Source organism: Chaetomium globosum, genomic scaffold (genome assembly GCF_000143365.1).
Source record: "Chaetomium globosum CBS 148.51 scaffold_3 genomic scaffold, whole genome shotgun sequence".
Classification (NCBI taxonomy): Eukaryota; Fungi; Ascomycota; class Sordariomycetes; order Sordariales; family Chaetomiaceae; genus Chaetomium; species Chaetomium globosum.
The window spans coordinates 1,893,560-1,909,064 of NT_165978.1; the positions used below are offsets into that span (position 1 = coordinate 1,893,560).

Consider the following 15,505-nt stretch of genomic DNA (forward strand, 5'->3'; position numbering starts at 1 on the left):
TTCGTACGGATGGAATAGAGGGTAATGGCTCGGTGTGTATTACTGGCCAGACGGCACGGCAGGGCACGGAGATATAGGTTCGGGTCGGGTCAGGTCACATGGGATGGGATGTTGTTCAGGTTCATTTCTTCGCTCTCTATTACCTGTGTGGTCTCACTTGGAGTTGTCATTGGAATTTAGACGTCAATCTACAGAACCCTATTATATATCACAGTGCCAACCAACTTTGACGATAGTCCAAATGCCCCAGCACGCCACCTTACTACCGCTGTGATTCGGCCCGGGCGACGTACCCTTCCAAGCTGAATCCCGCAATAGGAACGACCTCACCTCCCGCTCTCGCCTCGGTGGTGTTGAGAAAACCGCTTCTCGTCGCAACCGCCGGGGCGGCCGCGATGGCTTGCCACCTACGTAATCGATCCAACCTCACTCTGACTCGTGAGCCTCGCTAGCGCCAACTAGCGGTCCAAATCAGCAGCATGTCGTGAATTAAGACCGGGCTAGAATACCGGTCGGAAAGAAACCTAAGCACTCCGGCTCTTCATGCAGATTAGGTAGAAGCGACCAAACGATCAAAGGCCTCCAGAATAGTAACGTGTAATATGACTAGGTAATTGGTAATAGTTAGGGGTTGGAATACGTAGGTACAGAAAAGGGGAAGTTGTTGAGGTCGGTAGGTAGGTTTAGGTAGGTCGACAAAGCAAAGGCGGTGGTGCGTGGTGTGTATGTAGTGTGTAGGCGTGAGTGACAGAAAACAAGGCAAAACCAAGAAAACAAGCGCAGCGGAACGCTCAAGGCTGACTGACATGCTGCGCAGAACCCAAGCAGACGATATCCTCCCCATCCCCCGTCTTTCTGTCCTCTTCCTCTCTTCCCCTCTTCCCCTCTTCCCCTCCTGTTTCTTCTATCCTTCTCTCCTCCCTTCTCTCGTCCCCTCTCCCCCTCTCCCCCCTTCTCTCCCTTGGCCTTCCCCAACGGAGCCGATATCCTTCCTTCCACTGCCGCCCGATCTTCTCTAACTCACCTAGAACCTCTCTGGCAGCCCAGATGAACGGGGCAGGTCCGAAAGAGCAGGGGCCTAGGGTCAAGCCCTTCGCGTTTTTTTCTATACCTACAGGGTCCTCGACCCCGATGATGTGGGCCACCCCCGATGCGCGAAGTTCTGGGTGCAGGCGACAGAGACTCTCTCTCTCAGGGTTGCGAAGTCCCGCGAACTCGCAGGCATACCACCCGACTGGTTGCTTAGATGAAGGGTGAGCAATACCTAAAAGGCATTTGCCCAACCTCCGTCGGCGTACGAGTAGTGATCAATCAGAACCCGAACGGGTTGTCCGGCGCTGAAACACATCGTGGTTAGCCAACAATTCTTTTACATCCCCGGAGTAAAGCCAAGACAAAAAAAGAAAGAAAAGAAGAAAGAAAAAAAACTCACTAGCAGCAGCCAGATTGGCCCTCCTCCCCGTCGCCTGGGGAGCCAGCTTCTTGGCTCCCTCCGTCACACCGAACCTTACCGGCGGGGCGGGGCCCGTCTGCTGGGGCACGAGGGGCTGCGCGGGCGGCTGCATTCCACCACCAACACCACCAGCACCACCCATGTTCCCAAACCCAGTAGCCTGCGGCTGCATCTGCTGCATGCCACCGCCCATGCCCATTTGGCCCATGCCCATAGCCGTGCGCTGCGGCTCAAGCGGCTGGGGCAGCCCCGTCATCTGCGGCTGTTGCTGCTGCGGCTGGAAGCCGCCCATAAAACCCGTGGGCTGGACCTGCATGGGGGCCATGCCTGTAGGTTGGGGCATGAACGGACTCTGGAACTGCTGTGGTTGCTGCTGCGGTTGCATGCCGGTCATCATGGGCATCATCGGCTGCTGTTGCTGTTGCATCGCGGTGTACTGTTGCTGGAGGCGGGCCTGGGAGAGGTCATTCAGGCTCTGGCCAGGGGGAGCGACCTGAGCGTAGCCCGTCATCTGGGGTTGGAGCGGCGGCGGGGCGAAGGCACTGGGTTGGGCGGACTGCGGTGCGGAGAGGGGCCGCGAGGGCGGAGGGGGCGGCATTAGACCGCCTTGACCTTGAGCGTACTGCGGCGCCATGGGTCGTTGGCGGGCAATGTTTTGTGGCAATTGCTGGGCGTATTGGGATTGCTGCTGCTGGCCGTTCACGGCGGGCGGTTGCATCCCGCTGAAGAAACCGGGAGTAGCGCCGGTAGGCTGGGCAATCTGGGCCGGAGCCGGGGCGGGCGCTGTGGCAGGGGCCAAGTTCAAAGCCGGTGGAGGGGCTGGCGGCTGGACCTTTTCTGGTGTCAACGGCTGGGTCAGCAGTGACAACTCCTGCATCGACCCGGTGAGCTTGGCCGTGCTTGGTGCCGGAGCAGGAGCCGGAGCTGGCGCAGGAGCGGGGGCTGGGGCTGCCGGTGCCTGCTGGGGAGCCGGTTCCGGGGTCTTGGACGGCTTCACATCCCACGCATCATCATCGAACCCTCCAGCAGGCTTTGAAGCCGCCGGGGCGGCCGCCGCCGTCGGCGGGGACGCGGCCTTAGCTTCAGCCGGAGGCGAGTCCTTCTGCGAAGAGAAGGCGTTCGGGTCAACGGTGTTGTTGGTCTCGACCGGAGGAGCCGGCCGCCCTTTTCGGGTGTTGTTCCGTAGCGCACCGCCAGGGCCGGAGAACAGTCCGCCACTGGCCTCTTCTTCTCCCTTTTTGCGATAATACTTGGTATCCAAATACCGCATCACCTTGATGATATCACCCTCGCGGAACCCTAGGTTCCGCAAAACAGAAGCGTCCACATCGGGCAGGACGCTCTCATCCATTGACTCCCTGTCAAAAGCCTGGGCGTACCGCTCACACAACCCCGGTTGGACCTCGCAATTCAGGAAAAACTGGAACCAGTCGTAGTCCGACTTCTTGGGCTCCACGGAAGCGCCGACCTTAGCGGCCGGGGGCTTGCGGGAGCTCTCGCTCGTCGTCGCCCGTCTCTTGAGATCGGACAACGGCTTGTCCTCGTCGAGGGAGATACCGGTAACGCGCTCGACATATTCCAAGTCCTCGAGTGACATCTTAGCGACGGGCACGGCAATGCGAACGCCGTTGAGCTTGTGAAGGTTGAGCTTGCCGTCCTTCATGCCTAGGAACTGGGCCTCGACGGTGAACGACTTGGAGCGGTCCGTCCACGAGCGGACCTTGGAGGGATCGGGTTCTGGAGGGGTTAGCGGGCCCCCCTTTACCAGAATGAAGAATAGAAAAGTGGGCAAGACTCACTCGACTTTCCGTTGGACCTGGACGAGCCCGAGGCCTCGGCGCGGCCGTTCTCGCGTTTGCTTCGCTGTTGCGACTCGGTGTTACCCAGTCTGGCCGACAAACTACTACTCCGGTCGGGCAGGGGCAATCCAGGGCCTACCTCTGATCTCGATCTTTCCCTCTCCTTCTGGTCCTCCCGCTGGCCAGCCTTGATGGCCTCCTTGGTCATGCGTGCCTCGTCTAGGCGGTTCTGCTCGATGGTCGATTTACCCGCACCAACGCCCGAGGAGGCGGTCGGAACAGGGGACTCGATGATTCCGGTGACCTCGATGTAGCTGCTCGGCACGACACCCTCTCGCTGGTTCTTGACGCGGCGCACCATCCACCATTCGTCACTCTTAGTGTCGTCCAAGATGATGACCTCATCGCCAATGCCGACGGTCACCTCGTCGTCGCCCTGCGCCATGAAGTCGTACATGATGACACCCTTCTTCTGTTGTATCGCCCTTGGGCCCGTGGCAGCCATGATTACCTCCCGCAGACCCTCGGCGCGCACGGCGCCGGCCAGTTCCCCGAGCATGGAAACGATCTCTTCGGCGGTGTCCTTTGCGCCCGCGTGGAAGTCGATGCTCTTGCTCGGCTTGACCAGCTCCATGAAGACGTGCTTTCCCTCACGCGAGTAGTGCGTCATGCGATCGGCGGTCCACTCGAGCGAGGGCCCGTCCTGGGCGTACTCGGGGGCGATCATGATGATGCCCGTTCGTAGGTTGATGCCCAGGGTGGTGGGCATCTTCTTCTTCTTGCCCATGATGGACATCATCTCGTTGATATTGTACATGTGGAAGTCACCGGGGGTGAGAGGTTCCGTTTTGGGGGTTTGCGGCTCGTCGTAGTCAACGCGGCTACGGCGGTCATTGCGACCGCTGTGCTCATTGCGACTGCTGTACTCGTTGCGATTGCTATAATCGTTCCGACTACGCTGTTCCACCGGTGGGGAGGGACGGGGAGGCTCAATCGACACGTGCGAGTTGCCGCGCGGCCGCGCCGGGAGCGGTGGGGATTTGACCTCGGCATCGGATTCCTCGGAGGCATACTGGTTTCGGGGCGGAAGATCGAGCGGCGCGGGGGGCGGCTGCGTCGCCGAACTCGCGCGAGCAGCCATCATGCCAGCGATCATAGTCGCCGGGTTGGGGGCGGCGGGCGTATCAGGCGGGCTCGGCTCGGGGGGAGGGGCCGGGTTCCTAGCAGGAAGGGGCGGGCTCTGTACGTCGCTGCTAGGGGTACGCGCGGGGAGAGGAGGCGGCGCGGGCGCGGGCGCTTCAACCTCCTGCTCCTCCTTGGCTGCGGCATCCCCTAGCTCGATGTAGTTGGCGGGAACGAAGCCATAATCCCCTTCATGTCCGACCAGAATCCAATCCGGGTCTGTCGTATCAAAGACCTCAAGCTGCGCATCCTCAGGGAACGACAGCTCTTCGTCAGTCTGCCGTGTGTATTCGTACAGAGCGCGGGCTTTCGCTTGGGGTTGGACCTAGAGCAGCAGGCAAAACCAACCATGTCAGCACGATTCCCCAGTATCTGGGCGAACGATTGTAGACCGCGCATACCTCCTCGACGTAATTATTCGGGATCAGCCCGACAGGCTCGTCTTCATCTTCGCCGGTCGCCTTCTTCTTGGCCTTCCACCAGTCATCGTCGGTGCTCTTTTCCAGCACGTAGAGCAGGTCCCCCTCGGTAATCTGCAGCTTCGCCCTCGCCTTGGGGGGCGTAGTCGTAGACGGCCTTGTAGACGCCGACAAAGCCCATTGTGTTGTTTACAGGAGGCAAGACGGCTTGTCGGGTCGCCGGAGGGTCGGGGGTCTGGGGGTCGGGACTATTGTCTCTGGAGAGCGGCAGCAGACGGCATCGGAATCACGGTCGATGGAGGAAGCGTTACGGAACGGGACGGGAGGACGGGGGGTTGCGGGTATGAGGCCGAACCGGGTGTCGTCGCGGGGTGGCGCCGAGGGTGGGATGCAGACTTGGAACTTGGAGCGGGCAAGTTTGGGACGGATTGGAGTGGACGTTGGGCCGGACCCAGCGCGGGACTAACCTCTCCTTCCAGGTTGGTCAGGTACAGTACGTAACTGCTGAGTTTGGACGGTGCGCCAGAAACGGCGGCGATTCCAAACAGGGGCACCCTGGCTGTAGTTATTGAGTCCTGTAATCAGTAGATAAATAGTAAAGGAGAAATGTAGAAGTAATTCGCCTTCCCGGCTCACTTGGAATTGAGCGACTTCCAAACCCTGATTCGACTTTCTGTCCAAATCGCAAAAGGAGTAGAAGAGATCAACGGGCAAAGGTTGGGTCTAGGTCTTAGGTCGTGGAGAAGGGCGGCCGGCTGATGGGTGGGTCTTCAGTTGTTCACTATCGATTTACCGGCTTACCGGTTTACCGGGGTGGAAACGGACCAGTCGGGCCAACTCCCGCTTGTCTCAGGCACGCTGGCTGAAGCATGATGAGCTTGGTTGCAGAAGGGGGGGTGCATAACCGCACGTGGTCGGTGAATATCAATCGCAGGAGGACAAAGTTATGCAAGGAATATGACTGAATATTCTTGCTGGCCTTGGTTGAGATGTGCTGCCGTTTGTGAAACGGATTCTATGGATGTTTTTGTGGAGTTTGTGACCATGTAACTACTACGATATGCCGTATGTATTACCCAGTTAGGTTAGGAAACGCGACGAAATATTGAAACGGCCATGTTGCGTCCCGATCATCACTCGTGGTTGTCGAGGTCTACGAGTGATTACATCTATTCATCTACCCAGACCATATCTATGTTTGTATGTTTTCGACCGGAGGACATATTCTGAAGTAGGTAGGCAACTAGCTGGATCACTACAAGGTAGGTAAGTAACATTTGAGATATGTGGAGAGATGTGGTGTCATATTGGGATGTGCTCTTTCCCCTTTTATTTTCCTTCCCCAGTCCCCTTCTTCCACTACAATCTGTATTCCATCACCCGTCACTCTTTTCGCCTACCTAGGCTGCTGTGGCTGCTGCTGCGCCTGCGGGTCGCTCTCATGGCCCGACTCTCGCCTCATGCTCCCCCTCCCCTGGGTGCGCGATACCATCCCAGGGAAATACCGCGGCTCGTGCCCCGACAGATGCACCGCGGGGTCAGCGGCTGCAGAAGATGCCACAGGCGTCGACGGCGTCACGGGACTGGCACCTGCCGACACTTGGGTTTGGCTGATCGAGCTGGGAAGGGCCGTGGCGGGGATCGGGCTGTTGCCAGTTTGAATATCGGGCGCCTTTCCTTTTAGCGTGGGCAGATTGGCTTGCTCGTATTGCTGCTGCAGTTGTCTTAAATCAGGGACGGTGACGTTGGTGTGGGTTGAGAGGGCCGGTGAGCGAGGAGGGAGGGTGGTGGTGGCCGCTAAGTCGACGACGGACGGGGCAGCCTCAGTGGTAAGGGAGTTGTATCTCTCAACACTAAACGGTTTATACATGTCAGTGGTTATAGCGACTGGATAATATGGGGACGACTTACAGCCTCCGCTCTTCTAAGAGCGTGTGGTACCGGAACTCTTCTCTCCGATCCGGCACGTTGGTCTTGACCTGGGTGTTCCCCTTGCTTCCGGGCAGGTGGAAATTCGGGCCCAGCCACTGCTGCTTCACGGAGAACTCATAACCGCTCTGCTTGACCGAGTTCTTGGCTAACTCGCACATATCAACCGAGCTCAGTTTGTAGATCTGCGCGGCAACTGCGTACTCCTCAATCAACGGCTCCTTGGTGAAGGCAAACTGCAGCGGGTCGTCCGTCGACAGTGACACGTTCAGCCCGCGCTTGAAGTACTGGAAGAACGGGTTCCGCTCGTACGCCAGGAACAGCGCGTTGTTACTGAGCGGCGACATGGCGATACCGATTTGCTCGAGGTAAAAGACGTACTGCAGCAAGGGCACTTTGCGGAGTAGCAGCCCGTGACTGATGCTGTGGCAGCAAAGCGCTGCCACCGCCAAGTGCTCACTGTCACCGGCTTCGCCGCAGTGCGGGCGGAGTACAAACGTGTTGAAGCCCCGCTGCTTGCGGAAGTGGTTCAACGAGGCCAGGTTGGCAAAAAGATAGTATATCCAGTACGTGTATGGCGGGTTTTGTTTGGAATCCCACACCTTCGGCACCGGGAACTTCTTGAACAGTCTGCGCTCCACCTTGCTCTCGTCGTCGACGCTGTCGATACCAATCACCCGTTGCAGGAAGATGTGAAGCTTAGGGTTCGTGCTCGGATCCTTGGTGACTTCAAAGAGCGGCTGGAATATGTTCTTGAGGATCTGTTCATAAGAGTTCATCAAGCCGCTTCCCTTGTAGACATCGTACAAGCGCGGAATCTGAATCAGCCAGCGGACATTGTGCGAGAAGAGCTTGTTGTCGACGACCCATTTGGCCAACTTGTCCCACTCGTCGAGTGACTTTCCGTAAATAGAGATGCGCCACTCAACCATCTGATACTTGCTCGACTCAAGGTCGGCAATGACCTCCTTCGTGATCTCAGCCAGATACCGACCCTTGATGAAGTTGTCTGTCTTGAGGAAGATGGTCCGCAGCCGCGACTCGCCGATCGGGTTGTATTTGAGATTGAACTTGTCAAACCGGTGGAAAGAGTCCTTGTGGGCGTGCATATCCAATGTGTCAATGCTGAGATCGTATGCCGTAAGATTGATGCTGTCAAAGACCTCGGCCAGTGTCAGGTGCTTGCCGTCTCGGAACAAGACCATCTCGTCCGGGAACTTCTTCATCTTGCTCTTGATGAAGCGCAGCAAGTGCTTCTGGTTCATGCACGCCGAGTGGTGAACGTGGGTGTCGACCTTCCTGACGTTGTAGAAATCACGGTGCGGTACCTTCTTGCTGTCGGCCGTCTCTTGGTATTCATTGAGAAGAATGTACAAGTTGAACTTGCCCTCTAGGTACTGTAGGCGCCGGAATGCAAAGCTTTTGCTAGGGCCATCCGAGGAGATATTCAAGATGGCTTCAAGGTCGAGGTAGTATTCCTTGATGGTGGGCACACTGACAATTGGTGTGCCCGCCTCCTCCGAATCCTGACTCTCATAGACTTGATACACCCCCATGTCGTCCATTTTGAAAGTCATCTCGCTGGGGCCCGGCGCAGGCGGCACCTCATTTAGATCGAAGTCCTCGCCAATGTCCTGACCCGGCTTCCGCTTCTTTGCGTTTGACTTGCGCGGAGTCTCACTTCCTTGAGCATGTTTGTCGGGATTCAGCACCAAGCTGTTTTGCATGCTGGTGTTTGCGCTGTTAGCGCCCCGGGCCGCCTTTTCCCGGGCCTCAGTCCATGAAGGCTCGGGTGGAGGAGGGTAGATATTCCAGGTCGGGTCATCTTTTGGATTATCGTTGGGTCCCTGGAGGGAGAGCCGGATGTACTTGTTCCGGAGGTCGATAACTTTCTGGACGTCTCTGAAGATGGTACTCAGCTCGGCGTTGATCTGAGGGTCGGCGTCTAAGTAACTGCTGTTGCCGAGGCCAGGAATGCCCCCGCCCAAGAGCATCTGCTGCTGGAGGGCCGGGTCTATCTGGGCCCCTGAAGCCGCCCCTGCGTGGGTCGACGGGGCGTAGCTGGTGCGGCCGGGAAGATTGCCCGCGCCGATGTAGCTGGGCTCCCTCCTCAAAGGTTGGTCGAACAAAGGTTCCGGGACGGGAGCCGAGTCCAAGTCGGAAAGCTTCAGGTTGCTAAAATTGTGCCCAATCGAGGCCAGATCGGGATACGAAGCGGCCAGCCCACCAGCAGAGAGGAGCGGACTGCTCTGGGGCGACATCTGGGCAAGCTGGTTGAGTTGAGTGCGGCTTTCTGCCTGACTTCGTTGGTAAAACAACTTGGCGTCGGTCTGTGTCATCTTGCGTTCTGCTACCATGTCGTAAAAGGCAGTCTTATGAGGCATGTCTCGGGGTAGCATGCCCTCCTCCATATCGGGCTGATTTCGCCCCTGGTCATCATCCAGACTCGAGCCGGCCTCGATGTGACCCTGGGTCCCTTGGTGAGAACCATGTCCATCTAGCTCACCCTCAGAGTCCGTATCACCCTGACCACGCATCTCGTACTCCTCATTATCCGAATCGAGGTCAGGCATCTGAGTAGCTGTGATTTTGGGTGACGTCGAGTTTGACGAGGGGTCATGCAAGTACGGGTGGTCTGGTTACAATGATCAACAATCAGTTCCACAACGAAGACGCTGTGGTAAGCGAGACGATGTTGTGTCCTGGTGCGTGTTTGGATAGTGTTGGGAGTGTGGGAGTGTGGGAGTTGTGTTAGGTGGCTGATTGGGCGGGGAGGGACAAGCATTGAAATCGCTTTCCGTAGTCGACTCAAAAGACTCACCAGTCATGGTCGGTCACGAGGCGGCCCTCGGAAAAAGTAAAAAAGAAAAAGCAACTAAGCTTTCTAGATTAACGAATCGTTGGTTGGACCTGCGATGCTGTATCACTTGATCCCTAGAATAAGCTTTTCTCCGTTAACCGCGGGGTTGCTTTGTGTGGAAGACTCCAGGTCCAAGCTGTAACTTTTGGTGTAAGAGTCACTGCTTAAACAAGAAGAAACCTTACCCAAAGCGAAGTCTTCAGGGTTGGGCTTACCAAAACGGAAGGATCCAATGCAACCTTATTGAGCGGCACCGTCGGCACCGACCGCTTGAAACGCACTGCCTGGGGCCCATGACGTTCGGAGGCGGCCGCTGAATTTACTGCCAAGGCCGCTAGAATGCGATTCGTTCCAGCGGCCAAAAGCCTCCCGTCCGACCCTAACCGGGTCAAGGAATTCTTCCTGTCTAAAAGATACCGAAGGGATTTAAGGGCTTGGGTTCTTAGTTAGTTATTCCATCTCAAAATCACAGAAGAAATATTAGAACCCTGGCAAAATCTGGTGGGCCTTTAACGGGACAATGGCCCTCTGTTTGGTCTTCTCGCATTACTCTCCGCCAATACTCAGCTATATACAAGAAACGGGTAGGTAGCTTGAAAACCAGGTCCAATCATGACTTGGCCGCCGCTCGGACTCTGAGGGGTGGTTTTCGTTTCCCGTCTAGGGAATACAGACCACCCGCAAAGAAGACGATGCACGCCCCAACCAACGTCCCAAAGGCGAGCCGGTTTCCGAACAGCCATATGCTCAACAGCAGGCTCACGAGCTTGCGGATGTTGAGCACAATGGTCACCGTCAGGGCCGACGACGCGGCTGCCAGCAGATTCACGCCCCGGATGCAGGCATACTGAGTCAGCACGTTAAGGACGAGATAAAACAGCTGGTTCGGGATCTGGATCCTCTCCAAGCCTTGCTGGATGTTTGGCGACAGGTTCGGGTAATCCTCGAGAGGTGGTACGGGAAGCGCGAGCGGGGCGCTGTTGGCGAGCTTCATGAACTGCTTGGCGAGGGACGGCAGGAAGGGCAAGAAGAGAGGCAGCGACAGGAGGTGGGAGTAAAATAGGTTCTCCTTCCACTGCGGGCCATATATGCGGTATGTCTCTTCCGTGTAAAGGCCCATAATGGCCGACAGGACCTGTGCGACGAAAAGGATAATGAGGCCGGTACTGAAGCTTGTGTTGCCAACGGATTTGTCTGACGAGGACCCCTAACCCATGCCGTTAGTCTCGTTGATTGTCCTTAGCGTGGAGTGGGATTTTTTTTTTTTTTAAAAAAAAAAAATACCTTGGTTTGCGCATCGGACCAGGCTGCGGTGATGACGCCTACGGTGAGTAGGAGCACTGCGGTCACCTGGATCCGCGAGTATCTTTTACCATACAAGCTCCCCGCAATCATGGTCGTGATGCTGCCTCCTGACCGCAAGATGATATGCACCGGAACCGAGATGTCGTAGCTGAACGCATGATTGTTGAGCACGTTGATGCTGAAGAAAAGAACGATATTGACGAGCCACCGGCGAATTGGGACCTTATTCGGCTTGAGGAAGAAGGGCGGGCGCCTCGAATCGAATTGCGACGGAAGCCCGATGGCGGCAACAAAGAGGAATTGAACGAATGTCAATAGAGTCCCTGTTAGCCAGTTTGTTAGCTCGCCGATGCTCCCTTTTGCCGTCGTTCCCGGGCCGCTCCCGAAGCCGCCCCCGGGCACATGCATGCGCTGCGCGCTCTTGCGGTAATATAACAGAGGCAACAAAACATACCGCTCGCCGGTTCGACCTTGATGATGGACTCGAGGGCAAAAACGTTGGAGCAACAGCCGCCAAAGATCAGCGACAGCATGGCCCCGACGGCCAGCCATTGCGGGATGGTTTCGATGAACATGCGGCCGGCCAAGGCCATGGCGCGGCTGAAGACGGGCCGGTTGTCGTCGATGCCGTACATCTCGGCCTTTTCGAGAGAGGGTGCCGCATTAATAACGCGGGGTGACGGTGCGGGCATGGCATATGCCTTGTCGCCGCGGTCTTTGCTGTTAGGCGGCGTCTGTTTGTGCAGCGCCGGGCGCCGGCGCGATGTCATGGCCAGGGGGGTTGTGGCGCGGGGGCCTTCGCTTCTAAGTTGCTACAGGCACATAAAAAAAATGGCCAGGAACGGAGTTACTGCTGGGTGCGGGACGGGCAAAGGAGCGGTACCCAGTCGTCTTGCCACAGGTACGGAACAGGGCGAAACTCGGTTCTCGGGGCAATCGAAATCCAAAAAAGACGGCCAGGTGGTCGGTGCTGTGGGTGCGGCGAGCAGATCGTCAGGCAATGGCGGGGCAAGAAGAGAGATCTCCCCCGTCTTGGATGCTCGGTTCGTCTAGTCGGACGGTGAGGATATACCTCGAGAGAATGACAGTATCCTCACACATGCACCGCTAGCGACCCCAAGCCAAAAAAGTTGAAGTTTCGCGCCGGAGTTCAAGCTATGGTCGCACGAGCACAACAGCACGATAAATGAGCGACAGGAGAAAACAGCGCCAATCACTCCCTTATGGGGCACTCATATTCACGGACCGCCCGTGCAGCGTTTTTCGCGTCGGCCGCAAACTCGCAGGGCTACGTTACCTTATCCGTGCTTATTTCGAACCTTCGGTCGAGGCTTCCATGTGGCCACATGAAAGGGCGCCCCGGTGGAGATGGTCCCGCGGCCCACCTTCAGAAGATGGGACGGCAGCACAGCGGCTTGTGAAGGTGGAGTGGTGCTGAGATTGTGAGTAGCCCTGCTTCCGGGCCACTCGGATGGCAGGGAATAGCGGATGGGGCGGGAGGGATGGCAGTTTTCAGCGGTTTCGTAAATTTGCCGAGCCGGGATCGATCGCGCCTGACGCTGGCCGACACAACCAACCTGCCAGATGATTTTCCTGGTGGGGTAACTCTGTTGTAACTGCCGTGGAACGACCTGGTTGGACCTGCATGCCCAGATCTTGCCTGCGGCGGGAGGAGCTTGAGAATTGCCTCTGTCCGAGAATGTGGCTCGCTGGAAATAGCCTTTTGCATTCCGGGGTGTTACACGGCCGGAGAATACTTGCCTTGGCTATCCCCTGCCCTACCGCTGTTAAGAAACGGGGACAGGATGGCAACGTCCGTAACGTCAACCAGCGGGAACGAATACCTCCCTGACTCCCAGGCTCGAGCCAGGGCGAACAGAACTAACGTACGAAGTACCTCCAGATTCGAGGCCAATTACGGCCACTCAAATGAACTAGAAAGTTTCACTCGTCTTAGATTCAAGGCTATGGATGATAACGAAAAAGAAAAGAAAAAAAGACAGTTGAGCAAATCAAATAAAAGTACGCGGTGACACCTTTGCGACAGATTCTCAAGCCGTGCCCAAAGTCAAGCTCAGAGGACAAACTTCCCGGTCTCGTTAGGATATTTCGAGAGAGCTTGGTCTGGCGGTTGGTCTTAATCTATGTTCTTATTTTACCAACCCTAACCCAGTAACCATCGCTCGCATCCCCACACCAACGCACTACAGTACCACTTAAGGTAGTGGCGACACAGTTCACCACCATCACCATCAATAGATGGCCTCAAACCATCACGCTGAAACTTCAAAACCTCACCGTTATATTTTAACCGACCAATTTTCAATTCATCTTATCAACTGGTGCTTGACCACGGCATTTACCCTTGAGTTCCCTGCCGGCCATGAGCTGAAACTGCCACCATGTTTGTATTTCCCGATGCCTATTTAAGGGAGACATCAATCTAATTAGAGTAAATGCCGCTAGGACTGTCTTCGCTCTCATTATCATCAATAAGGCAGGTGGCCTGATCTACAACCGGTCCTTTCACGAAGGTGGCCTGAATACGCTCAGCACCAACGACTACCTGGTTTTAGCAGGCACCTTTCACGGGTATGAGACAGGCAACCCCCAACCCACCCCTTTTCTCTCCACCCAAACCACATACTCACCAATTCCCACAGCGTCCACGCCATCACAGCACGCCTCAACCCGCTCAAAGCGGTTAACAACCGCACCTCCACCTCATCCGGCGGCGGCGCCCCCTTCACGCGGCCGGACCCGCCGTCGGGCTTGGAAGTGCTGGAGACGGAGAACTTCCGGATGCAGTGCTTCACGACGATGACGGGGATCAAGTTCCTGCTCTTCACAGACACGACGCAAGTCAACGTCGATAGGACGATCCAGCGGGTGTATGAGATGTACACCGACTACGTCCTGAAGAACCCCTTCTATCAGCTCGAGATGCCCGTGCGTTGCGACATGTTCGACCGCAAGCTGGGGTCGCATATCCGGGAGATCAATAATAGGTAGAGTTTGTATTCGACGGTCACTAGTTGGGTGAGGAGAAGGGAGTAAGGGGTGAGGGGCTAGGGAAGCACGAGCGAGGAAAGTATGGGAGTTACTAGGCGTTTTACGTTTATACTTTTTGTGCGGGGAACTGGAGGTAGTAAGCGGCCGGGAGGGTGCCAACTGTTGATAATAAGCGACGTCTATTTCTACAGACCGGACGGGACTGGAGTGTGGGCCGCCCTAATCCCATAGGGTATACTCCACCCCTCGAGCAACACTGCGGCTGCCTCTAAGAAGTATCCATCTTATCGTCGTCTTTCTTGCTACCGCCCGGCTGCCCATCCTTGTCCAGCAGCGGCGCCGACTCGCCTTCCTCCTTGACGCTCTCTAAACCGCCCTTATTCGCCGCCTCGCCCTCCTCGCGCGCTTTCTTCTCCTGCCGCGCCTTCTCCTCCTCCATACTCATGCGCAGCGCCAGCGCCAGCTCGGGATCCTGTGTCGGGTCGACGCCGAACGGGAAGTCCTCGCTCGCACCACCGCCGGCTTCGGCACCCGCGCCGCCGCCGCCGCTGGGAGCGGCCTCGCCGAGCATGATGGGGGTCGAGATGAGCTGGTCGCTGAGTAGCTTGGAACTGGGTGGAATGACGACGAGATGCGACGAGTCGGTCGTGCCCTTGATCTCGCGGTTGAACGCCTCCAACTTTGCCTGGTTCTCCTCGTCCATATCGCCGAACAGGACAAAGTCGACGCTGATGGAGAACTTCTTCATCTTCTTGGCGAGGGTAACTAGCTCGCGCTCTCCCTCTTCGATAGGGGAGCAGACAAAAACGACGATGCGAGCCCGTTGGGACTTGTTCTGCCGGTGTTTGAGTGCGAGCTGGCGGGGTCATAGGTTAGCCTACAAACGAGGTAGGGTGCATTTGGTGACGCATTAACTTACGCTAGCTATTTGGATGCCAGTAGAAACATGGGCGTGGCCCCGAATCTTCTTCTTGGTTTGATGCAAACCCTCGAGGATCTTGCCCTGGTCCGTCGTGAGCGTCGCCAACACCTCCGGGCCCTTGCCACCCATGCTCATCAAGCCGACCGAAGACTCTGGGTTGCCCTGCACAACATTCTGGAAGATGATATTGACGGCATCACTCTGTGCGTCGTAGCGGGTCGCTGGGTAGTCGCCGTTCCTGCTGCTCTCGCTGTTGTCCACCACGATCATTACCGCCTCGAGGACCATCTTGGCGAACTGTTGTCGACGAACAAATAACCGGTTTCGAATATGTTTCTCGTATTCGCTGCCTCGCTACGTCCGTTAAAATGGGCGATGAGATCGTCGAGGGCTGAAAGTGTTGGTGGTTGCCGTTGGAGGTTGCCGTTAGAGGTTGGATGATGTAGCACAGCAAGCAACTGAGCTTGGCTGCGTAAGGCGGTTCAGCCTAGAGGCCCAGAGCTTGGCTAACAGCCTGACGCCCGATCGAGCAGCCTCGCACTGTGCAGCGATCCAAGGCTGGCCGGAAGGTCCCCACATTTAATAACCCCCCTTGTCTTCGCACAAACTGGTTGGCCCCGCCAG

The 15,505-nt window shown here is 56.8% G+C and overlaps 5 protein-coding genes across 5 annotated transcripts; 1 reads left to right on the plus strand and 4 right to left on the minus strand.

Moving 5' to 3' along the window:
* Positions 1-1,311: 1,311 nt before the first annotated feature.
* CHGG_05912 (uncharacterized protein) lies at positions 1,312-5,724 on the minus strand (the record flags this gene model as incomplete). Its single annotated transcript, XM_001222006.1, has 6 exons — positions 1,312-1,337; positions 1,433-3,190; positions 3,253-4,759; positions 4,836-4,985; positions 5,321-5,412; positions 5,679-5,724. The coding sequence occupies 6 exons, from the start codon at positions 5,722-5,724 to the stop codon at positions 1,312-1,314; spliced, it is 3,579 nt and encodes a 1,192-aa protein (XP_001222007.1).
* A 525-nt stretch (positions 5,725-6,249) lies between these two features.
* On the minus strand, positions 6,250-9,610 carry CHGG_05913 (uncharacterized protein; the record flags this gene model as incomplete). Its single annotated transcript, XM_001222007.1, has 3 exons — positions 6,250-6,706; positions 6,765-9,363; positions 9,604-9,610. The coding sequence occupies 3 exons, from the start codon at positions 9,608-9,610 to the stop codon at positions 6,250-6,252; spliced, it is 3,063 nt and encodes a 1,020-aa protein (XP_001222008.1).
* A 498-nt stretch (positions 9,611-10,108) lies between these two features.
* CHGG_05914 (uncharacterized protein) lies at positions 10,109-11,717 on the minus strand (the record flags this gene model as incomplete). The annotated part of the gene is made up of 4 exons (XM_001222008.1): positions 10,109-10,209; positions 10,318-10,849; positions 10,927-11,270; positions 11,402-11,717. 4 exons carry the CDS (start codon positions 11,715-11,717, stop codon positions 10,109-10,111), a joined length of 1,293 nt encoding a protein of 430 aa, XP_001222009.1.
* A 1,035-nt stretch (positions 11,718-12,752) lies between these two features.
* Positions 12,753-13,959, plus strand: CHGG_05915 (uncharacterized protein; the record flags this gene model as incomplete). Its single annotated transcript, XM_001222009.1, has 3 exons — positions 12,753-12,760; positions 13,414-13,539; positions 13,611-13,959. 3 exons carry the CDS (start codon positions 12,753-12,755, stop codon positions 13,957-13,959), a joined length of 483 nt encoding a protein of 160 aa, XP_001222010.1.
* Positions 13,960-14,227: 268 nt separating this feature from the next.
* On the minus strand, positions 14,228-15,169 carry CHGG_05916 (uncharacterized protein; the record flags this gene model as incomplete). Its single annotated transcript, XM_001222010.1, has 2 exons — positions 14,228-14,815; positions 14,879-15,169. The coding sequence occupies 2 exons, from the start codon at positions 15,167-15,169 to the stop codon at positions 14,228-14,230; spliced, it is 879 nt and encodes a 292-aa protein (XP_001222011.1).
* Between the last annotated feature and the right edge of the window lie 336 nt (positions 15,170-15,505).